At 41.8% G+C, this 24,475-nt stretch overlaps 1 protein-coding gene across 1 annotated transcript; it reads left to right on the top strand.

Moving 5' to 3' along the window:
* Window positions 1–2,124: 2,124 nt before the first annotated feature.
* On the top strand, window positions 2,125–19,257 carry LOC112542323 (vomeronasal type-2 receptor 26-like). The gene is made up of 3 exons (XM_088134807.1): window positions 2,125–2,376; window positions 17,801–17,927; window positions 18,347–19,257. Exons 1-3 carry the CDS (start codon window positions 2,230–2,232, stop codon window positions 19,255–19,257), a joined length of 1,185 nt encoding a protein of 394 aa, XP_087990933.1. The 5' UTR covers window positions 2,125–2,229.
* Window positions 19,258–24,475: the final 5,218 nt, after the last annotated feature.

Raw genomic sequence — 24,475 nt, forward strand, 5'->3', positions numbered from 1 at the left:
ACAAGTTCGTCAAGGTGCCAAATGCCAGGAAGAACTGCGAGACAGGTGCCTTGTATATTGGGATGTTCACGATAAGGCTTTGAGATGAGGCTTTTTGCAATTACCCCAGTTCACACCAGTTGGATAAATTCTTTACAGCCAGCTTGCACAGTAGTAGCTTCTACTACTTTCACCCAAAGTTGTATTTTCCTCATAACCATAATGGGAATGAATCGTAACTTTCCAACAAACCCAGATGAGATAATGTTCTACTAAATTTTCATCCCACATCTTGATGGCTGCTAACATATAAGCCTGGGGATACTTTTGCAAGTCCGATCAGTTGAAGCCTCCCACACTTCAAATGGTAGTTCAATTTAGCTAATGAAAGCCCTGGTGGACTATTATCCCAAATAAATTTTCCTGAATGACCGATCAGTCTGACAAAAAGATTGATTTGGTATTATCACTGGGATGCCTCTAAGGGCATAAATTAAACAAGGGACAATGTTCGTGTTAATAACATTAATTTTGTCTCTTAAAATCACCTAATGGGATTTTAAACCATCTATTTAAATCCAACTCAGTCTTTTCTAAAAGTTTCAACATTTTTATTTCCACATATTTAGAAATCCTTCTGGGGATATAGAGTCCCAAGTAATTGATAGACTCAGTAGAAATGGCAAAACCCAACCATCAAACTGTGCTGATGTATCAGGGCCTATAGAAAGCAAACAAGACTGATTCCAGTCGATTTTTTAGCCAGCAGGCTTTCCAAAATATTGTACTAGCTGTATAAAATTAGGTGGAGAAATGGAATACTTATCCAAAATTGCTAAATTATCATCAGCATGTAAAAATGATTTGTACTCATACCCTGCCAAATTCTGAGTTCTGAGACTATACAGTAGATATCATCCATTTCCAAGTCCTGATCAAGGGATAGTGAAAGCAAAGCAGAAGCATTTTCCCCAAAATTCAAAGTATCAAAACTTTCAGCATTGGTGGGGAAACCATGTATTTTTCAGTGTCTGCAAGTCAGCTCCTCTTGTACTTTAATCAGGGCTTTGTCATGCAAATCTCTCTCTCTCTCTCTCTCTCTCTCTCCATCCTTTCCTTGCTTTTAATTTGTAGATTCAGCAGCCTTCATCCTGGGTTCATGGGAGCAAGGAATGGTTAAATATTCCAGCTCTTCTTGAAATTTCTTTAAAATTTTAATTTATATATTAACATTTAAAATGTTTAAACTTTTTGATGATGTTGTATTTTAATAACCCCTTTTTATCTTTTATAATTATTGTTTTTATCTGTTTGTTGTGTTATTCAATTGTTGTACGTTGCCCGGAGTCGGTTATGTGAGATGGGCAGCTATATCAATGTGATATATAAATAAATAAAATAAATAAATAAGCTTGCTGAGTTATGCCTACACAGACTTCAGATCACCTGGTAGTAAATTCATGTTGCAATCCAGAGTATTTTAATTCATTCATTAATATTTCTTTTATTTTAATCAATATTTATTCTTTTTTAATGTAAACCACCCAGAGTCGCTCTGCAATGAGATAGGCAGTGACAAATTTGAAAAATAAATAGATAAATATATAAATAAATACAATTTCCTCCTCAACTGGAGAGGCAGAAGATTTTTTTGTTTTTTGGCTTCATCTGAAGAGGCATCCTCAGCATTTCTGAAAGATTCCGAAGTGCACTTTTAGTAGAATTGGAAGAAAAAGTCAAAAAAGGCTCACCAAAATATTACTCTGATTGAAGTAAATTGAAGAGAGGAGGAAGGGAGGGATCATGACATTAAAACTCTAGTTAAATCTCTGTCCCATCAAAGGCCACCCATCCCTGACTATAGAGCTTTGGAAATACCAGTCAGCCAGCAAGGCAGCCAACCCTGGCTGAAGGGGGACCAGGGCTCTGGGAACGAGAAAAGAAGCTTAGCTTCTCCTTGCTCCACAGTGGGCAGAGCGACTGAGCAGCGATGCCTGCCTGGTCAGTCAAAAATGCAAAAAAAAAACAAAAAAAACCAAAACCTTTATGAAATGAAGATGAAGATTCAAACTGAAGGTGAAAACCTATTAATATCTCTTATCTTGCACTAAGTTTGTGAGTTTCTGTCACGTCCTGCCCTTCTTCTTTGCCATTCACAAGATCAACCAGAATCCAAAGCTGTTACCAAATATTACCCTGGGCTACAACATCTATGAGATCTTTTTCAATGCAAGAATAACTTACGATGCCATGACGGAATTGCTATCCATGGGACAAGAGAATGTCCCAAACTACAGTTGTGGAAGACCAAAAAACCTGTTGGCCGTACTTGAAGGGACTGATTCCGAGCTCTTCAATCATGTTACAACTATGCTAAGCATCTACAAAATCCCACAGGTATTAATGAACATTCAAGCTAATTTTACTGGGTAAATTCTCCAGATTGTCTAAAAGGTGGCAACGGTGCAGTTCAAGAAATAAATGGAGTCAGATGATAGAGCTTGAAATAATACTGAACTATTTTTTGAAATAATATTTTTCCATTATGTATCCAAATAATTCTTTCTTCCTTCTGGCATCACTTTATAGCATGGTTTTTAAAGGTACACTGATTTTGCAGAGTTCTCCTTGTTTTGCTACTGAACTGGATTCAGACTAAGAGTCTTTATCCATAGCTCAACTGCAGTGTTCTCAAGGACAGATACCTTTGTACTGGGAAAAAACTTTAAGTTTAAGCACTCACATTTGTTCCTAAGAGCCAGATACAGGTAGTCCTTACTATCTGACCACAATAGGGACCGGAATTTAGATCACTAAGCAATTTGATCGTTAAGCGAATAGGAACTGATTTTATGACCTTTTTTACAATGGTCATTAAGTGAATCACTGTAGTTGTTAAGCAAATCCAGATTCCCCAATGGACTTTTTTTGCTAGAATTTGCTGCACAACCATGTGATTCACTTAAAGACCATGTGACTCACTTAACAACCATTGTAAAAAAGGTCGCAAATTGCAATAACGTGACTGTGGGGGTCATAAAACACTTTTCCCAAGGCTGTCGTAACTCCAGAACATCGTTAAATGAACAGTTGTTAAGGGAGGACTATCTGTAATCACCCATTTTTTTCTATTTTATCTTATTTTCTATTCTATCTTAGATCAACTATGGGGTCATCAGCCACATTCCTGAGCAGAAATATCATTTTCCCTTTTCCTACCAGATGAGTCCAAAACAAGAGCCTCCTCACTTGGCAACTGTCAAACTTCCCCTTCATTTCCAGTGGACCTGGACTGGCCTTGCTGTTCTGGACAATGAAAATGGGGAAAAGTTCAGAAGAACCTTTACGGTTGTGGCCATCAAGAAAGGGATTTGCATTGCCTTCTCAGAAATCCTCCCTGTGATAAATAAGATGAAAAGAAAGGACATCCTTCAATATTTTAGCAACAGACAAGTAAAAATTATTCTTTGTCAATTGGACTTTCAGGCCTCATTTCTACTAGCAATAATAATACATGATATTGAAAAGGCTAATAAAAAGTTTGGGGAGAATACTGTGGGTTACAACAGCTTTGACAGACATAAGTGTGAGATACTTTTACCAATTTGTTAACTTCCAGCATAAACACCTTTTGCTCTCCTTCTTAACCCAGACCAACAAAGGGACATGATCTTATGATTTAAATTCATATTTCTTGGTTCTCAAAAATTTTGTGAAGACAGCATTTCAGTGTTCCTATTCAAGCCCTGGGTTGTCAAAGAGAATTTGGGGAAGATGCATAGAAAAAGAGAACTGGGAAATCCCATCCCATAATGTGGTTGCAGACATTCTGTCTGAGGACAGCTCCAGTATCTCCACTGTGATCCAGGCTGTCTCCTGGGTCCTCCATGCTGTCTATTCCTCCCACTTGAGTCGGAGAAGGATGCAGATTGGTGATCATCTGGTACCTCAGGTAGTAAGACCATGGCAGGTAAGATTTTCCTTCTTTGGGATTCCAGTGAAAATCCCCTTCAATTCCTCAGTTTCATGTTGGAGAAGGGACGGAATGGACATGGGGTGGGGTGCTGCCCAGTTTCTCAGTTTCTAATGTGTATTCTGGCTAGATGTAGTCTATGGGGTGTGTGGAGACTGAGTGAGTGAGTGAGAGAGGGAAAGAGAGAGAGAGAAGAGAGAGATTTTCTGTGTCTTGATCTTCTAAACTGAACACTTGTGCTGGTTTGGGATGCTGTGCAAAAAGGGAAGGCTGCCTCAATAGAGAGAGAGTCTCATTTCATACTTGTAGATTAAATAGCCACCAGGATGCCCCAGTAACTCTCGTATTCTCCCTTGATCATCCAACACTGATCTTTTTCTGCTGTGAAGACCAGGGCATCTCTTGTTGTTTCCTTTCCTGCCACTCCAAGAAGGGATCAAATCTATGCCTCTTCTCAGCATCCTCAGGGAACAGCCAGGTCAATTGCTGAAGCTCCCCTCTTCCTTCTTACAACACTGAGATTTGGGTTTTTTCCCCCTTGTTCCAGATGACATAGACAAGGGGGTGGAGAACAATCTCCAAGCAGAGGAAGAGGAGAGGAAGGATAGGTAAGAGAGAGAAAGCAGGAAGGTTGCATTGGCACATCCGCCAAAGAAGATAGGACAACTCAATGTAAACTATAAAATGTAGAACGGTCCTGAATGAATAGTAAATAAATATAGTCCAAGATTAGATGTTAATTGGCAAGTAGCTTGGGGAGCATCATCAGGGCGCCAGCCACCCCCAGGATTGGGTAATATTCTTGTTGCCCCATGCACGCTGGCAGAGCCAGGTCTTTAGTCCTTTCTGGAAAGCCAGGAGGGTAGGGGCCCACCATACCTCTTGGGGGAGAACATTCCAAAAAGCAGGGGCAATGGCAGAAAAGTCTTTACTCCTGGGCACTGACAAATGCCATTCTCTCACTGATGGGGTCCGCAACATGCCCTCTCTGCCTGACCAGGTGGGATGGGTTGATGTAATGGGAGTGAGATGGTCCCTCAGGTAACCTGGACCCATGCCAAGTATGGCTTTAAAGGTGATAACCAACACCTTGAATTGGACCCAAAAGCAAACTGGCATCCAATGCAGCTCCCACAGCAAAGGTGTTATATGTGCCATCCTTGGGGAACACAAGGTTGTCCATGTGGCCACATTTTGAACCAGCTGTAACTTTTGGATACTCTTCAAGGGTAGTCCCATGTAGAGCGCATTGCAATAGTCTAACTGAGAGATGACCAGGGCGTGAGTGACTGACTGAAGAGCCTCCTGACCCAGGAAAGGGTGTAACTGGCACACCACATGAAGGTGAGCAAAGGCCCTCCTGACCATGACTGCCACCTGCTCCTTGAGCAGGTGTTGTGAGTCCAGGAGGACCCCCAGATTTCGTACTCGGTCTGTCTGGGGCAGTGCAACCCATCCAAAACCAAAGATGGTAAATTCTCAGATACAGAGGGGCCTCCAATCCACAGACACTCCAACTTACCAGGGTTCAGCTGAAGCCTGTTGTACCCCATCCAGACCCCCATTGCCTCTAGGTACCACAAATGGGTGGTCATGGCATCACTCAGGTCACCTGGGATGGAGATGTATAACTGGGTATCATCTGCATATTGACAATATCTCATCCCATGGTGGCAGATGATCTCACACAGTGGTCTCATGTAGCTGTCAAAAAGGAGTGGAGAGAGTACCAAACCCTGTGGCACCCCATGATGGAGGGGTCATGAGGTGGACCTCTCATTCCCTATCAACACCGATTGGGACCGACCTTGGAGGAAGGAAGAGAACCAGCGCAAAACTGTGATGCCCACTCCCAACTTCCCAAGTCAACCCAAAAGGATACCATGGTCAATGGTATCAAAAGCCACTGAGATATCAGGAAGAGCAAGGATGAATTCACTACCCCCATCCTGCTCCCACCAGAGTTCATCCATGAGTGCAACCAATGCTATTTCCATCCCATATCAGGTCCTGAAACCTGAGTGAAAAGGTTCCAGATAATTTGTTTCCTCCAGGATCCTCTGGAGCTGCAACACTACCACCTTCTCACCCACCATCCCTAAAAAGGGGAGGTGGGAAACTGGATGAAAATTGTCTAATATGGTGGGATCCAGTGAAAGTGTCTTGAGGAGCATCTCCCTAGTGCCTCTTTAAAGGCTGCTGGGAACACTCCCTCCATCAAGGATCAATTCACCATCACCTGGACCCACCCACATGTCACCTCCCAAGTAACCTTAACTAGATAGAAGGGACATGGATCTAGTTGACAAGTAGTGGTATTGATTGCCTGGAGGACCTTGTCCACTCCTGGGATTCAACAGGATCAAACTGTTCCCAGATAACAGGGTAAGTCCGTACCCTGGGCATCTCTACAGACCATGCCCCACACTTGGCATCCAACTGGGACTGAATGTGAGTGATTTTATCTTCCAGATACCCAGAAAACTCCTCTGTGTGGCTCTCTAAATGGGCTACTGGGCCCCTCTTTTCCCAAAAGAGATTGGTGATCTTAAACAGAGCCACTGGGCAACATTGATGTTTTGCCACTCTTAATGCCACAAGTTAGGCCTTAATTGTGGCTCTAGCCTGTGTTTGGTCTTGTTACGTCCTTGTTTCCCTCCTGCAGTCCTCTAGGCATCTCTTAATCCTTTCAAGACCCTCAAATTCTCCATAAACCACAGGGAGGGTTGGGCTCAATGGGTTGTGGGGGCTCAATCTTGTCCAAAGCCTCGTTGCCACCTATTCTAGGTAGCAGCCAAGGCCTTTGCTGGACTATGCAGCAGATCCTTGGGTATGACCCTCAGCTGCCTTTGGGACCCGATTGGGCCCATCTGTTGCTGTGAGTGGACCCGTTGAATAGGTCCCGCCTCCCTGCGGAGTGCAATAGCATAGCAGAATCTCAAGGCCACCAGAACATGATCTGACCATCACAAGGGGGACAGATGTAATTCCCCCTTCAGATCACATTGCCACTGCTCTGACAAGAAAACCAAGTCCAGTGTGAGACCACTGTCTGAAGTTGGGTCGTGAATAATCTGGGACAAGCCCATGGCTGCCATGGTGGCCGTGAACTCCCAAGCTGCCTCTGAGGCACACCCAAGGGATGGCACATTGAAGTCCCCCAAGAACATAAACCTGGGGAACTCCACCGCCAGCCCCGTGATGGTTTCCAGTAGCTCAGGTAGGGAAGTCGCTATGCAGCAGGGAGGCCCAACAGTTCTCATGAGCCAGGCAGCAGGATGAGGAAATGGCTGGGGAAGAGTCTGGCCAAATCCCTTTTCTTGTACTGCTCTGGGATTCAAGTAGGCATCTACATCATTAGAATTTTACATAGGATTTTCAGTCAGTTTTTATTATGGTGTATTATTGATTTTATTTTATTTATTTAACAAATTAAAATGGCCTCCCAACTCACACACACTGATTCTGGGCAGCTTACAAAGTAAAATCCCTAATACAAACCCATCAACACCCACCCCCTGCAGCAGCCAAAAACACAATTGACACAGCCACTTGGTCAGCTCCTTTTCAGCTTGGGTCTCCAGACCCGCTGGCGAAACTCTGTCTTCAGGGCCTTCTGAAACAACATCAGGGGCCAATCTTAATTCAGAGGGAATAACATTCCACAGGGAAGAGGTCACCACGGAATAGTGGTCCAACTCTTTTATAGTCCTGTTCATTGATTGAAGAAATGTTTATCCAGCATAGTGATCTCATTGCTCCAGTAAGAATCTGCTTGCATTCCTGAGCACTATATCCTATAATAGATGAAGACTGATTCTGTTGGGCAGGGAGCTCAGAGAAGAAAGCTTAGATATCATGGTGACCATAAACATAAGAGTTGATTCTCTACCGTGGAAGTGGTTATTCTGGAGTATCGGACCAGAATTAAAGGGGGAATAAGACTGGTTTCTCTGGCTAGTTATATCTTGTTCAGCCGTATTAGTGTACCCCAAGGTTGCAGTAAAGTTAAATGAAAGGCAAAATGGAGAAAGTTGTTAATGGCAGAATGCAAAAAATTGTATCTTTTAAGATGGGTAGTTAGGTAAAGAGAAATGCCTATCATAGAAAGAGATGAAGAGGGTTTTCCAGCCTGTGAGACTTGCTAACTCTAGGTGGTGGTTCTACTAGCCCCTGTGATGGAAGATATGAGCGGGGAGGTCCAAGGTGATAGGGAAGGGGAGAGGAATCCCAAGTGTCTCCTTAGCCCTCAGCCAGAGCATGTGAAAGTGAAGAGAAGGAGACTGGTACCACCCTAAGGAATTCAGAGTGTTTAGTTGCTGTCGGTGGGGGTTAGAGATAGTCTGGCAAGATTCTGTCTACTAGGTGTACAGTAAGCTAATAAAGTAACTAAACTGTTCCTGGATTTGTCTCGCTGTGGTTCTTGGGCTGAACCTGACAGGACCAGCCCTAAAGATCAGCCATTGGGAGTAGAGATAGTGTGGAGGGGAAGAAGAGCATTTAGGGAGGGGACAGAGAGAGCTTGCCCAGGAACTTGCAGAAGACCTGACTTTTGTTGTTTTGAGGAATCTGACTTGAACTTAGGAAGGTGCCTCATTTGTACCAAAACAAGGTAGGGATGAATTCTTATCTTCTCACTAACTAGTGAAAAATTGTTCAGTTGTCTGAGCAATTACAAACTTTAGCATCAAGAAATAAGTTTGGCAAGTAGAAGCAAGTCAACCATTCTTGAACTGTCCCTTGAGGGAATCAACAAACTCTTTGCCTGGAATTACACCTATGGTCACACAAATTTATTTCTCCAGCTGCACATCTGCGATCAAGTCACATCACAATGATTCCTTCTCCCTTTATAATTATCATAATCATGGTGATTTATTCTATTTCCACCAAAGCCTATGGGATATCTTCCCTTCTCTCCACCCACCCCACTCCTGGTCATCTTTGAAACCAAGGTAACAAATCCTTAGAAATTTCTCATCAACTAAACTTGGCAAATATTTGGTAGCTCTTCATATAAAAACCTTCAAAATACCTCCAGCTCTATGGAGAGTATATGGTAGTGTTCTTGCAGGCACAGACTGTGCAGGTCTGAAATGTAATGCTGCCCCTTTAATGTGCCTGGCCGCATCTCCCTTGATAGAGTCAGTGTGGCTGTGTTCGTGGGTGAGAGAACTGTCTTCTCCTTAGACAGCTATGAGATGAAAGACGGTGGCGCCTGTCTCAGAGAACCATACCCGATCTCCATCATGATAGCTCAAATGCTGTTGCTGCTTCTTCTCCTGGTGTCCCATTTTCCTTATACGATGTTGATGATCAATTGCCCATTCAGTGTGTTAGAAGAGAAGTTTATTTTTAATCACTACAAACCAGGGGATTTGCTGATTAGTGGAATCATATCTATATCTTTACATGATCTTAAACCATTCATTTTCATCATGCCTCCAAACGAAACATTTGTAAGGTATGTCATTTTATCCTTTCTATTGTCTTCTTTTCAGCAGAGAACGATTCCCATTTCTGATTACAGATGCCAACACAATCCATCTGGACTCAGGAAACAGACAAAAGGGACAACAAGAATGGCTTAGCGAAGGAAGGAATCCACCCTGGTTAATATATTTGCAAATAACTGGAAAAATAAAACATGATCTTAAAGAAGAAGGAGGGACCTTGAGAAAGATGACAGAATTTGAAAGACTCATACAGAATCAAGATAATTCATTAGGATGTATTTACAAATGGTTCATTAAATATGACACAGTGACAGAAAAAATTCTTCCAAATTAGGACGACGCCTCTTGGATCATTCTTATTCTTATTCTTATTCTTATTCTTATTCTTTCCAAGAGGACTTCCAGAGAAAACAGAATTTCCATTGGTATTTGATTTTCTTGTGTCTTGAAACTCCTATGAGAAATGCACATTCTTTCCTTTTTCTTAGCATTCTTGGAGAGACATTTTGAAATATTTAGATCTGATGCCATTCTAGAGTAAAGGGTGTCTCAATCTGCTATTGTAAATTTGGCATCTCTTTGTTCTTTTATGTAGGAATTTGTCTTAGGGAACTTTTCTTTTTATGCCAATGCAGAATTTATCCTGAAAACATTTTCAAAATCTGCAAAATCTTGTATTTTCAGATAATTTTGCATTACCACCTAGAAATGACCTTTGAGATCATCCTCCAAAAAACATCTGGAACACCATTTTTCTTGTTTTTCTTATGGAATAATTTTTCTTTCTTTCTTTCTTTTAACTCCGAGATTTATTGCATGTTGTTTTCCACACTCTTAGCAATAACTGTAATCTCTGATTTAGATGAGCTCTCATAATTTCCATATCTGCTTTTATACCTGCTTTAATTTCATCCATCTTAATCACTGCCATCTGTTCTGATTCCTGAAGATTTTCATGCAACCCCTTATTTGTGTGGTTAAGTTCTTGAACTTTGTTGCAACATATCTGAGTTTTTCTTCCCCTTCCCTTTTCTTCCTTTCTTTTGACATCATTCATTTTTCCCTTCAATCTTTGACAGTAATGAAAATGTACTGCCTTCTTATTGTACTGCTCTAATCGTACAATTCTGTTCATTTTTTCCTTCCTGTATCTATAACATGATGGATCAATCGATGGGATGGTAGGATGGGGTGGGACTTCTACTAATACTTGCCCTTCCCTTCTATTCACATACTTTGCCTTCTTTACAGTCTACTTACTGTTGCCATCTTCCTGCAAACAATCCATTCCAGAACCATATTAGAGATTACGCTTCTCTTCCCTTCACCTCTCTGCTACTTCATCAAAACTGAACAGATTCATCCAAAATCTATACAGAACTATATACAGGCTGTGTTGATATGTATATACACGTAAACAAGATCAAATAATTTTCATTCATTTTTTAGCCCGCAATGCTCACTGTCTTTAGAATCAGCTCAGAATCCCTTCAGAAGGTAATCAAAATAAATATATTTGTAATCCAAATCAGGAAGGTGATTTTGATTGTATTATCCAAAACAACAACAATCGAACCATTAGTTCTTTTGGAGAGCCTTTACATTTCTCTGCTGAAAAGGAAAGGGAGACGGGGGTGACAGATTTTGGAACAGAGACAAATGGACCACAAGATACAGCTAAGTATATAAGGAAATCTTCTCCTATTTGTAGGGTGGTGGTAATGCCACCCTTTCTTCTCAGTGAGATACTCAGTGAAGACAAATAAAGTACAAATTCCTGGCTTGGGTTTTGCCAGAATATTTCCTTTCAAGTAGTCATACAACTAGCAGTCAAAGAAATCCTGTAGGAAGTACTCAACAAAAAGAGAATTATTTAACAGAAACCTGATTGTACTTTTCCAATGTGGATTTTAAATTTTAAATAAATTCATCCAATTGTGAAGATACACAACCCATTTTGATACCTCCTATAAGAGTATGGAAGACTGCCCCGTAAGCCATCATTTAGAGAGAATAATAGTTGGGGTCAAGTCAAGGACTTCCAGTGAGGATCACTCTGAACCTTAAATAAAAATGTTTCTTCCTGATCTTCATCTTGGACAGAAGGTCCCTCTTGCATCACTGGGACTTTTCTTCTGATTGGAGCACCCAGTGAAGGCCATCAATAGGACAGGCCCTGTAAATAAAGGATTCAGCAGTTCACTAGTTATCAATGGAGCAATAAATGCTTGCCAGCAGTTCCTCAATTGCAATGTAGTGAGAGTGACCTCCTGCCCCTCTCTGCCCTTCAGGAGATTGCCTAGATTACCTTGATGTTTCAGAATTACCCGTTTCATTGCTATTCCATCGATTTCACACTATGGCTTTATTTACTGTCCTATTTATACCAATAAGATAGAAATCAGCTGATGACTTATACATTCCCTTAAAGCAATATGACATGAAGACCTTTTGAAATGAAGATGGAAATCCAAACTGAGGGGGAAGATCTATTAATATCTCTTATCTTGCAGTGATAACATAACTTGGTGGCATGTTCTGCCCTTCATCTTTACCATTCATGAGATCAACCAGAATCCAAGGCTCTTATCCAACATCACCCTGGGCTACAGCATCTATGACAACTTCTTCAGTGCTAGAATAACATATGAGTCCATTATAGACTTGCTTACTACAGGGCAGGAAAATGTCCCAAATTACAGATGTGGAAGACCAAAAAATCTGTTGGCTGTGCTTGAAGGGACTGATTCTGAGCTCTTTAACTGTATTTCAACCATGCTGAGCATCTACAAAATCCCACAGGTATGAATGGATGATGAAGCCAATCCACCGTGTATGAGTATGTGCTCCATATCAACTGATAAATGGACCAAGATGACAGAGTTTAAAGGACACCTGAAATAGAATTTTTCCATTATGCGTCCAAATTCTTCTTTCTTTACTCTTGCATCATGGTACACCATGTTTTTTTTAAAGATATAGTGGTTTTGCAGAGTTTTTACTTTATTTTACTTTATTTTATTTTTTTACTCAATTTATATCACCGCCCAACTCACTCACGGTGACTCTGGGCAGCTTACAGAAATTAAAAACAACTACAAAACCCACTACACTTCCCACCCCACTCAAAAAAGAGTTCTCCTTTCCCCAATCCCTCTCCTGCCTCTTTCCTTTCTTTTCCAGTCATTGCACTCAGTTGACTTCCCTCCAAGAAAATGGGCAGCAAAAAATTATTATCCCCCTTAATCCATTCACCTCCAAAGGAAGCCTGAAGGCATGTAATGAAGGAAGAAGGGGAATGTATTACATGAAGAGGGTGTTTCCCCACTTGCAAATAAAGAGGATTCAAAGATATCAGGTGATATCTTTTTTCTGTGGAGTTCCCATGACTTTGTCTTGTCCCCAATCCAGATGTGAGACGTGTATCTGAACAGATGTCACAGGAGTATGTTCCTTTTCTTCACACACGGTCTAAGGACAAATTCAAGGTGTGTGAAACCTGGTATATTTCTCCTTCCCTGATCTTGGAGGGAAGTCAGGTAACAGGTTCTGACTCTCAACCCAGAAAAGTGATACAAGAGAGAGAGAGAGCGAGCACATTCCATGGTTGCAACTCAAGGGCAGACAGAAAGAATTTCTCTGCAAAGGGGAAAGGCCCTTAGATTTCAGCACTCCTTCTTCTCTCCAAGAGGAAGAGAATCATCCATCTTTTCTCTTTCAACCTAGATCAGCTACGGGGTCATCAGCCACATTCCGGAGCAGAAACATCTTTTTCCTTTCTTCTACCGGATGATTCCAAAACAAGAGCCTCCTCACTTGGCCATTGTCAAGCTGCTCCTGCATTTCCGATGGACGTGGATCGGCCTCTTTGTTCCCGACAATGAAAATGGAGAAAACTTCAGAAATTCTTTTGCGCTTGAAGCCATAAAGGAAGGGGTTTGTGTTGCCTTCTCAGAAGACATCCAATTGTTTGATAAAGAGACAAAAATGGGGAAAAGTCTTCATTTTATCCACAGTGAAGTAAAAGTTATTGTATGTTATTTGGACTTCCAGGCTGCTCTACTCCTAGCATTAACAATACCAGAGTTGGAATATGATCCAAAAGGGTTTGGGGAGAAAGTGTGGATTGCCACTGCTTTGACAGACATAGGGGTCAAATCGTTTTACAAATATGTTGATCTCTATCATAAACATCTTTTGTTATCCTTGTCAACTCAGGCCAGACAAAGGACACCATATGGTCATTTTCACTTAGATTCCTTTAGTATTGATCAGTTTGTGAAAACAGCATTTCAGTATTCCCATTCAAGCCCTGTGTTAGCCAAAAAGGTTTGGGTAAGACTGACAGAAAAAGAGAACTGGGAATTTCCACCCCGTGATATAGTTGAAAGAATCCTCTTCGAAGATGCCGCCAGTATTTCTACTGCAATTCAGGCTGTCTCCATGGCCCTAAATGCTGCCTATTCCTCCCAACTGAATAGGGGGAGGATGCAGGTTCGAGACCGTCTCGTACCCCAGATGTTACCACCTGGGCAGGTAAGACTTCTCCTTCGAGGTTCCACTGATGGCCCCGCTTCAATTCTTCTGTTATCTTTTCGAAATGGGAAGGACAGAACATGGTACAGGGAGTGCTATCTCAAAAAGAGAAAAAGGCTCATTCTCCTTTTGAAGATTAAATAATCACCACAATGACAGAGTAAGCACCATGTTCTCATTTGATCATCCCACATTGGCCTTATCTTGTTCTTAGACCAGGGGATTGGTTCTCATTTCCTGTCCTGCCACAGCAGGAAGGTCTTACATCTATGCCTCTGCTCAGCATCTTCAAGAAAGAACAAGGTTGGTTGGTCTCTCTCTGACTGAGGCCTGTTGAGCATAGACTGGCACTCACCATCATTATTTTTCTTCTTCATTTGGCTTTTCAAGGAGGAGCAGATCCCAAGGCTATTCCCTGCTCTTCCTCCGTCCTTCAGAAATAAACATAAAAGAAGAAAGAGGGAACGCTATGCAAATCTGAAGTGATCAATGGTGAAATGGTACAAAGCAGAATTTTCAAGAGGGGAGGTGCTGAAGCTGAACATTTCTTTTTAGGCATCCAAATATTAGCATTCCAGTAAATGATGAGGACAAAGGCAGGGGTGGGGGGTGGATAGGAACAATTGTACAGGGGGCAGGGTTGGGTGGGAAAGAGATTTGGAGATTTTGACATCCATCAAAGAAGATGGTCCAAATATGAGCTGATGTCCCAGAAAAGCCAAATTGGAATACTGCTTTTGCTGACAGAAGGGCAGGTTGGCATTTTAGACCAAGGGTGGAGAAGCAGTCATAGTGAGATGGTCACTTTACACAGCATCTGATTACTGGAGTCAAAATAGGTTTGTAACCTGAGATTAGGAACTTTATAAAAAAAGAGCAGGCCAGAGTGATCAACCAAAAGGAGAGAGAGGGTAAATCCTTGACTAGATTCTGCCACCCAACGTTTGCAGACAGGTGCAATAAGCTGAAGTAGCCTAGTTTTGACTTGCGGCTCAAATGGGAATATAGATGGTACAGGGTAATTTTCCATGTCTTTCTAGCTTCATCGTTTTCTGAGAAAGTACCAGCTTTATAATCTTTCAGGAGATGATGTTTATTTGGATGAGAATGGAATTCCTGTTGCTGATTTTGATATCATACACTGGGCAGTATTTCCCAACTGGTCTACTGGTGGAGTAAAAATTGGAAAGATTGAAAGTGTGGCCTCTTCAGAAGTCAAGCTGTCCATCAATGAGAGTGCCATCATATGGCCAACATCATTTCAGCAGGTAGCTGCGTCTGCTGCTTGTGGGTTTTATTATTAGTCTGGTCTCATACATCTCTCTGAAATTGGAGTTCACCAGCCTTGCCACTCTGATGAAAGGTCTAATCTGGAAAAACGAGCAGGTTGAAGGAGATTCTTCTAGTTCGCCTGGACCTCTCAAACACCTAATGCTGACTATGAGAAGGCCAGCTTTGTTCTGGAGCAGGATGGCAAATCATATTGTTTAGTGTAAGGCTGGAAGTAGGCCAGCAACTCCCTTCATAGAGGAAAGAACTAACTGCATGGTACATAACTCCAGCCTTCCTCAGAACGTGAGCCTAATTTGAGTCTTGGCTAGTAGAAAATAGAGATTCAGGAGATTCATGTTGGAGGAAGCAGAGGGATCAAGGACAGGTTATGCTCAATCTGTCCTAGCAATTACTGAGAGAAGCAAGCAACCTTCTACTTCCCCTGGTTTGGATTACACTTTCACAGTTTCTTAGCATTGGCCATTCAAGCAGAAGCTGTTGGGACATTAAGGGTCAAACCACACGTTACCTCTTGGTAGAATAGAAGGAGTAAGGGTAAGGGTGCCTGGCCAGAAGAGCCATCAGCTGTTCATGAATATTGAGTGGATTTTGTAATCAAACTCTACTGAAAATGGACTGCTCCTGGGGATCCTTCAGAAAAAGAGTATGAGGTTGAAAATGAGTTTCTGAAAAACAAATCTTCACTATATTATGAAAGTATATATAAACTGGCCATAACTGGCATATAGAATTAGTACATTGGGCAAGTATAGATTCTTTAGCACCTTGAGTTTAAAAAAAAAATAAAGTTCTTGGAAGATCTTCAAACATTGTTATGGTCAAGAACCAGCTTGAGGGCAACCTGTCCTTCTGTTAGTATCAAATCCTGTTCTTAGGAAGGAGCCAAGAATCCTTGAAGGATAAACCCTCCTCCGTGGCTGGGCTCATCCATTCCATTAAGCCATCCAAGATTTGGCTACTTTCCACTCAACTGGTTTTCTGAAAGCAGGCAATAGTCTCTGTGAGTTTGCCCGATACGTGAATCATATTCCACAAATTAAAGTTAAAACAGAATACAGAATATTTTAATGGCCAAGTATAAAATATATACAAGGAATTTATCTTTGGTGAAAAAAGAAGCAACAAGAGCAACAGTGTGTTTGGATAACAGCAAAAAGAAGGAATGATAATAAGCAGTAACGCTACACAGTAAAACAACACTACCGCTATGGACCAACACCTGTTCATTTTCAAAAGGAGAAGCCACTGTCCAGCACATATTGTATCATGTAGTGTTTAACAGAGCAATGGCACAAGGGAAAAAACTCTTCTGGTGTCTAGATGTTTTAACATACGGTACTCTATAGCTCTGTCCTGAAGGAAGAAGTTGAAACAGTTTATATCCAGGATGTGAAAAGTCTGCAGTTATCTTCTCCACCTTCCTTTTGATTCTCACAGTATACAGTTCTTCTATAGAAGGTAGGCGGGTTGCAATTATCCTTTCTGCAGACTTAACTATCCATTAGAGTCTGAGTCTGTCCTGTTTGGTTGCGGAATCAAACCAGACAGTTATAGAGGAACAGATAACAGACTCAATGATTCCCCTGTAAAACTGTACCAATGTCAGGCCTAGCCCAAGGAACTCCAAGAGACAATGCAAAATCAGTTCAGCTATGTTTATTAGCTACAACCTCTAGCAAGAATCTTCCCAGACTGAAACCCCAGGTCCCAAGTCAGCCAGCCACAACAGTGTGAATTCCTCAGGGAGGTGCCAATCTCATCCTCTTGTAGTTCCCACACTCCTGCGGCGAGCTAAGAAAATGCTTATCTCCCTGAGCCTGGCCTTCATAATTCCATTCCATCACAACCAAGAGCTCCTGAGATAATTTAAACTTCCTAGGTTGATGCAGGAAGAACATCCTTTGTTGTGCCTTTTTAATGATGGCTGTAATGTTAAGCGTCCATTTCAGGTCTTGGGAAATTATAGAACCCAGGAACTTGAAGGACTCTACCACTAATACTGGGCTGTCAAGTATGGTAGGGGAGGGGTATTAGAAGGGTTCTTCCTAAAATCCACAATCATCTCCACAGTTTTAAGTGTATTCAGTTCCAAGTTATTATAACCACACCACAAGACCAGTTGTTGAACCTCCCGTCTGTATGCTGACTCATCTCCATTTCGAATTAGACCAATGACAGTTGTATCATCTGCATATTTCAAAAATTTAACAGAAGGGTCTTTTGAAATGCAGTCACTGGTATAGAGGGATAAAAGCAGCAGGGAAAGCACACATCCCTGAGGGGCACCTGTACTGATTAACCGGGTACTGGATGTGGTTTTGCCTAACCTCACGTGTTGTTTCCTATCTGTTAGAAAACTGATTATCCACCTACAGGTATGGTCAGGCACAGTAAGCTGGATCAGTTTGTTGTAAAGAATTTCTGGTATAATAGTATTAAAAGCTGAGCTGAAGTCCACAAAAACTATGGTTTAACCCAGTTTGTGAATCAAGCATGGAACTAATTTCCATTCATAGAAATAGTCCCCTTAAAATAGGTTATCCTGGATTTTCTATATGTTTAGATGGTGCCATTTTCTAGATGTACTTCAAGTTGTCTCCCGGGATACAACAAACTCAAGAGAGAGGGAGCACCGGTTTGCTGCTATGACTGTTCTCCATGTATGGAAGGAACAGTCTCCACCCAGGAAGGTAGGTGGTTCAGAAGCAAAGGAGCACCATTCAAGTCTATACAAGGCCTGATCATGCTGAGCTCCCAAGGTCCCTTGAGTCTGTCAAAGGCTGCCATGTGCTCAGGGACCCAAATTGCTACTAACGTGGCAGTCTCTTTTTCTCACAAAATGCTTCAGAAGCCAGACTTTTGTGCTGGAGGTGTGTATGGGCATTCCTGAGAGTGGGAATCAGATCTTAGCATTGATCAGTGAGGCAGTTTGTATAAGACAAAAACCAACATATTTTTAAAGAAACGAGCACGTAGTGTGACAAGGAGGGAACTTAAAGGAAACCCCTAATGCTCTGTCTATACCCTGCTACATATGGTGGTCAGTTGATCATAAGGTGATGAATGCCACTGACCACACAGATTTACAGCAATTATTTCTGTTTTTCAGACGCAGCTCACTGTGAAAAGTGTCCAGATGACCAACATCCCAATAAGAAACGAGATCAATGTGTCCCCAAAGCTATAAGCTACTTGTCCTATCAAGAAAGCTTGGGGGTCATCCTGGCTCTCTCTGCCTCTTTTTTGTCTCTAACCACTGGCTTTGTTCTGAGAATCTTCATTAAATACCAAGAAACTGCCATAGTCAAAGCCAACAACCGGGATCTCACCTACGTTCTCCTGATCTCTCTCCTGCTTTCTTTCTTGGCCTCCTTTCTGTTTATTGGTCACCCCCAAAAAGTGACCTGCCTTCTTCGACAAACTGCCTTCAGTGTGGTTTTCTCAGTTGCTGTTTCTTCTTTGCTGGCCAAGACCATCATGGTGGTGGTAGCATTTCTGGCCACAAAGCCAGGCAGCAGGATGAGGAAATGGCTGGGGAAAAATCTGGCCAACTCCATTGTCTTGTCCTGTTCTGGGGTTCAGGTGGGCATCTGCATGATATGGCTGGGAATCTCTCCCCCATTCCCAGATTCTGACATGCATTCCCAACCAGGACACATTGTTATGCAGTGCAATGAAGGCTCAGTCACCATGTTCTACATTGCCCTTGGCTACTTGGGCTTTCTGGCTGCCATCTGCTTCTTGGTGGCTTTCATATCCCGCAAGCTGCCAGGGAGTTTCAATGAAGCCAAGTGGATCACCTTTAGCATGTTGGTTTTCTGCAGCGTTTGGATCTCCTTTGTCCCCACCTACCTGAGCACCAAAGGGAAATACATGGTGGCTGTGCAGATCTTCTCCATCCTGGCCTCCAGCCTGGGCTTACTGGGCTGTATCTTTATACCCAAATGTTACATCATTATCCTGAGACCTGACATGAACACCAAGGGGCATTTAATGATCAAAAACAAGGAGGGCTCCTGATTTTGTGATTATTTTTACTACCACTTACTGGTGATGTAACATAGCTTGGAAAGAAAGCCCATTTTATGTGTTGTAAGAACTCCTTATTTCTCTCATGTGAGATTTCTATTGTGACTGATAAATGAAACTTATGTAGCAAGAGCCCGTCAGTTTCTTTTTAATCCTCATGTTATTTTATCACAGTCTCTTCAGTTAGAACCATAAATGATTACTGACATTAATACATTTTAAGAAATCAATTTAGAAAAAATATTATAGAGCAGCTTTGCTTGATTTCATTTTTAGACGAGAAGAAAATCTGTTGCTAATGATGAGGAGGATAGGTTTGATTTGGTTTCACTTATGTTTGTTTCCTGTATTTGTGGGTTGAACTTTCATTTCTCTCCCTGGATGATTGTATTCCTTACCTTAGTTATTTCCTCTTACATTTATTTCTTTTCCCCCTTTTTTTCCTAACACATCATGCATACAATTCCAATTGTTAATTTTTTAAAAAAATGCCAGTAATATGCTACTACTCCTACCATATGTTTTTTGAATCAGGAGATTTGGAAGAATTGCTTTTTCTGTGGGAAAGAAAGAGGAACAGCTGATTTTCAGAGGGAATTGATGATATATTCTTTTAGCAATAAAGAATATTTGGCCAGCTAAAAGTCTAGTCAATTTATTATGGCATGAGTTTCTTTTAATTTAAATGTTTTATTCCCAAACACATATGTCTCAAATTGAAATCTAAGTAAATTAATTACAAACATTTGAATATGGGAAGTCACTTCAATCTCCTTGGGTGAACTATATGAGAATCCACATGAGCAAAAATGGCATGTCTGACAAGAAAGTGGCAAAGACTCTCCTTGGTGCTGCCTATGTGAAAATCACAAGAGAAACCTGGATAAGATTTGTAGTGGGGAAAATATTTTTCTCAAGAGATTCACCTTCAGAATCAGCAGGGACTCTATCGGGGTGTTCAGAGCCCTTGAGAAGTTTAAAAGAAAATCCAACTGGAGAGGGATCACACAAATGTTATGAGTGTGGGAAATGTGTTGGTGAACAGACACAGCTTGTGGGTCATCAGAGTATTTACACAGAAGAGAAGAAGAAGTGTCGACGTTTGGAATGTAGGGAATATTTTGCTGTCCATTCTACATGGGGGTGTCCAAGGGGAGAAAATATTTGCTTACCACTTGTCTTGTTTAGAACTCCGGAAGATTCACTCTGAAGAGAGACCCAATACAGTAAATCCTTTGCATTTGGATTTGGGAAGTATTTTTTCTCCACAATCACTTCTTAAGATCCTACCTATGCACACTATCCATGCACAGGGTAGGCAAAAATAATTTTTCAATCCTATTTGATGATACTCAGTGAGGCCAAAGAAGTGAAGAGACTTCTTCAGATTTTCTGAAATTTCACAAGTTCCACAAAGGAAGCAAACAAAATTTTGTCCTCTGTGAAAAGACTCATACCCAGGAAAGTTGGCCTAATGCTCAGTTTGTAGGGCCAGTAGATGTATCAATGTGCAATTTTGCACACAAACCCAGGAGTGCGGAAGAAACCTGTGGCTTCCTGTGCATGACATGAAGCATGGGCCTATGTAGTCCCCCTAGCAGACCTTATTTTTCTTCCAAGGAATTGAGGGATAGCCTTGGGCAGTTATAAAACTCCTGTTGATTTCATGGTTTACTTCCTTTTTCCACCCCAGAGAGCCTGACTGCAATTCAATCTTTTGTGCAGGAAAGTTCCTTCCTGCCTGGAAAGAAATGGCAAAGATACATTGGGAGTGGCAGGAAGCATCCTGATAGGCTAGAGAGGGTTTGGCCCAAGGCTGAATGGAAGGCTGAGCTGTCCTTTGGTGGGAAGAAAGCTGTCCATTGGGGACGGAGAGTCTTGGAGCAGCTGGCATGTGCCCTCCTGTCCCTTTCTCTTTTCTTCCCCTGCAGGACTTGGAAGCAGCCAAATTAGCTGCTCCAGTCAGAAAAAGGGAAGCCCCCAGAGCTTTGCATGGGGGTGTCAGTAGCAGATGTTGCCTTGGGTGTCTACTGGAGAGAAAATTGTATTTATTGTCAAATAAATCCTTTCCTGGAACAAAAGAAGAGAAAACCTCCCTCGTCTCTGGTCTGGACTGTTTCCTGAAAAGAACAATTCCACCAATTCTTATCCAGCCATTCTTGCCTCTCTTCTTAGTCACAACTGGTCATCGGACTTCCTTCCAAGGTGGCTTAAAGCTCTCTCACTTGTGGGCAGGGGATGAGATGAGGTCAGTGTCATGGGGAAATAAGGTGTAAATAAGATGTTTCCTGGGGGCAAGGAATATTTGATAAGATGGAAGGATAAATCTAGCAGTTGGAAAGCCTCTGATTGAGTCACAGCCTAGAACAAACCAGGGAGGGTGATGGCATGCCTGCCACAGAGTCCATCTCGATACTGCTGCTGAGGGCTTCTCAGTTCCTGACTGGAACATGTCCCTCTTCTGTTGGATCATATTTTTGATGGCCTGATTATGTGCCATCAGGTTGATGTCAACTCTTAGCAACCCCAGAGATATATTATCCCCAGCCTGGTCCTTCAGATCTTCCAGTGGTGTACCCATCCCACTTTAATTGAGTGCATTGGCCTCACTGCTCATCACTGTCTTTTTCTCCTTCCTTTCACCTTTCTCAACATTATGGACTTCTCAAGAGAATTGTTCATGTGTCCAAAATATCATAATTTGTGCCTGGCTAATTTGTGCTTGTACCTAAATACTTGGGGGTGGTTCTACACGTTACTGGCTCTTGGAAAGCTCAGTTAGCACCAACAAGGTCAGCAATTTCTTTCATGCCCAAGGCAAGGAACAGATTCCTGCAGCACTGAAGCCATTTGAGGCAAAGCTTGTGGACTTTCCATAGGGTGTTATGGGGCCCAGTTAGGCCCATTCCCCAATTATAAACCTCTAGAAACAGTCCAAAATGGGATCCTATGATCAATGTTCCAGGCACCTAAATGTGTACCAAATGCCTCACAAAGTCTGGATTTAGGATGACTGAAAGTAGAGGCAAAGGGATCACTACTCATATTTAATTATTGGCTCAAATGCCATTTTTTCCCCAGCAGGAGTGATTCCTCAAGTGTTGACGTTCAACTTCAGTGCTTCTGGCATCTACTAGCACTTTGAAAACTTGCCTGTCTTGGCCCCCTTCTTGACCAGATATTGTCCTTTAGAATACAAACAAGCCTTTCAAATTATTCTGACTAAATTACTTGATATTGAACACCAGAATGAACTTAGCTTAATTTCACATCATATTGGAACATTTAGAATACCCAACATGGGAACCAAGTAGATTGTCAGAACCTGCATCACCCAACTGTTGTTGTTTTCCATTGTATTGCATTCGTTGGGAGTTGGATTGATTTGTTTCTGCCACTTGTAAATAAGGAGGGGGGGTGGCTGTTAATGGTTGTAAGGGGAGCTGGGAAGCAGCTTAACCATATATGGGCAATTTAGACTGGCTTGATTGCCGGCCAGGCAGCTGGGGCCCAAAGAACCAGGAAGAAGCTCGGGGAGGAAGGAGAGAGGTCAACAACAGGTGAAGAGGAGTCACGACGCCAGGCAATAAGGGGACGGGGGATAAATAGAGGGAGGTTTACCCAAGGCATTAGTTTTAGCAATGTTCTGTTTACAAGCTACATGTACCTCTTAATAAAAAAGTATTTATCTGACCCAAGCCTGGTTGTGTGAGAATGCTTCAGAACTGAGAGTTGGACATCATGGACTTGACATAGATATTTCAACGACATTTACATATATTCCCTGTTCAGCAGTGAGCCTTTTTTAGAGCCAGACGTGATATTTTACCTACAACAGTTCTCAGAGTTAGATTAGCCCAAATCCTTTTTTTTCAGAAGAATTGTCCCTGCCATTCCAATTCAGAAGAAACCACCTGACACATTTTGTTGTACTGCTCACATTATGAAGATAGCCCTCAGTCTCTCATCTCTCTCTTGTCAGAATACCTGCCAGGATGATCAGACAAGTTTCACTGTGATTTCCTCTTCTCAGATAACAAGCCTTACATTACCTATAATGTAGCTAAATTATGTGTCAGAGCATGCAAAGGATCCCACCCCATGATGTGGTTGCAAGAATCTTGTCTTACGATGTCTATGGAATTTCCGCTACAGTCCAGGCTGTGTCCTTGGTCCTCAGTATTTCCTATTCCTCCCAAGTGCACCAAAGAAGGATGCAGGTTGGTGACCATCTCATTTCGAAGATAGTACAGCCGTGGCAGGTAAGATTTTCCTCCTTTGAGATTCCCATGATTGTCCTCCTTCAATTTCTATGTTTTACGGTGGAGAAGGGCAGGGCTGGACCTGGGGTAAGGGTCACCCAGTTGCCCAGTTTCTCATGTGTCTTCTCACCAGATGTGGTGGATTGGGGATTGTCTTTATTTAATTTTTAGATGAGGGCATGGGTCATCCCTTCCTATTGTGCCATAGCAAGAAGGGGTGAAATCTGACTGTAGGAACCAAAACATGTTTGCGCCTTGAGAACAACTGACAAGTTCCCTCTAGTGTCCAATTTTTTTGAGATGATGATGATGATGATGATGATGCTTACTATTTTAAGTATTCAAACCAAAAGCATTTTCCCATGGGAAGGATTCTTTATTATTAATTCCAAAATCTTACTTCAAATTTATCTGGACCCTCAGTCCATTTCTAAATTTCTAAAATCAGAGTTTTAATCACCCTTTTGATTTTTATTCCAGTTTAAAAAAAAATTAAGTCCATAAACTTGTATTTAAAACTTCTTTTGTTAAGTGTTGAAGGAAACTAACCCAGTGCTGTAAGACTTGTCGATTCAAAGGTTTATAGAAGCTGAAAAGCAGTTAACAAGCAATTTCTGAAAGAGATTAGAAAAGGAAGTATGTGAACCCAGTGTCCTTTTAAAGCCACTGACCACACTTTGAGCTAGATTGCTATTCCCTCATCTCCCAGAGCTCTAAATCCACCAGAGACTGCTGTCTTGTTGACTCCCCATAAGGAACATCTGTCTGGAGCACTTGTGGGTGATCTCAAGTCCTCTCCTTGTCCGGAGAGGAATTATGAAGAAACAGCCTACTTGCTGCTCTTCATTCTGCCACAGTCGCTGGCTCCACTTTTCATGGAGCCATCTTCAGTTTACCATTTCTTTCATGGAAGTTGAAAGTGTACATGGCATTCTTGAGAGTGGGAA

The sequence above is a fragment of the Python bivittatus genome, unplaced genomic scaffold (assembly GCF_059951505.1).
Source record: "Python bivittatus isolate LINGU-HERP-01145 unplaced genomic scaffold, Pbiv_v1 ctg000080_np1212, whole genome shotgun sequence".
In the NCBI taxonomy this organism is placed as follows: domain Eukaryota; kingdom Metazoa; phylum Chordata; class Lepidosauria; order Squamata; family Pythonidae; genus Python; species Python bivittatus.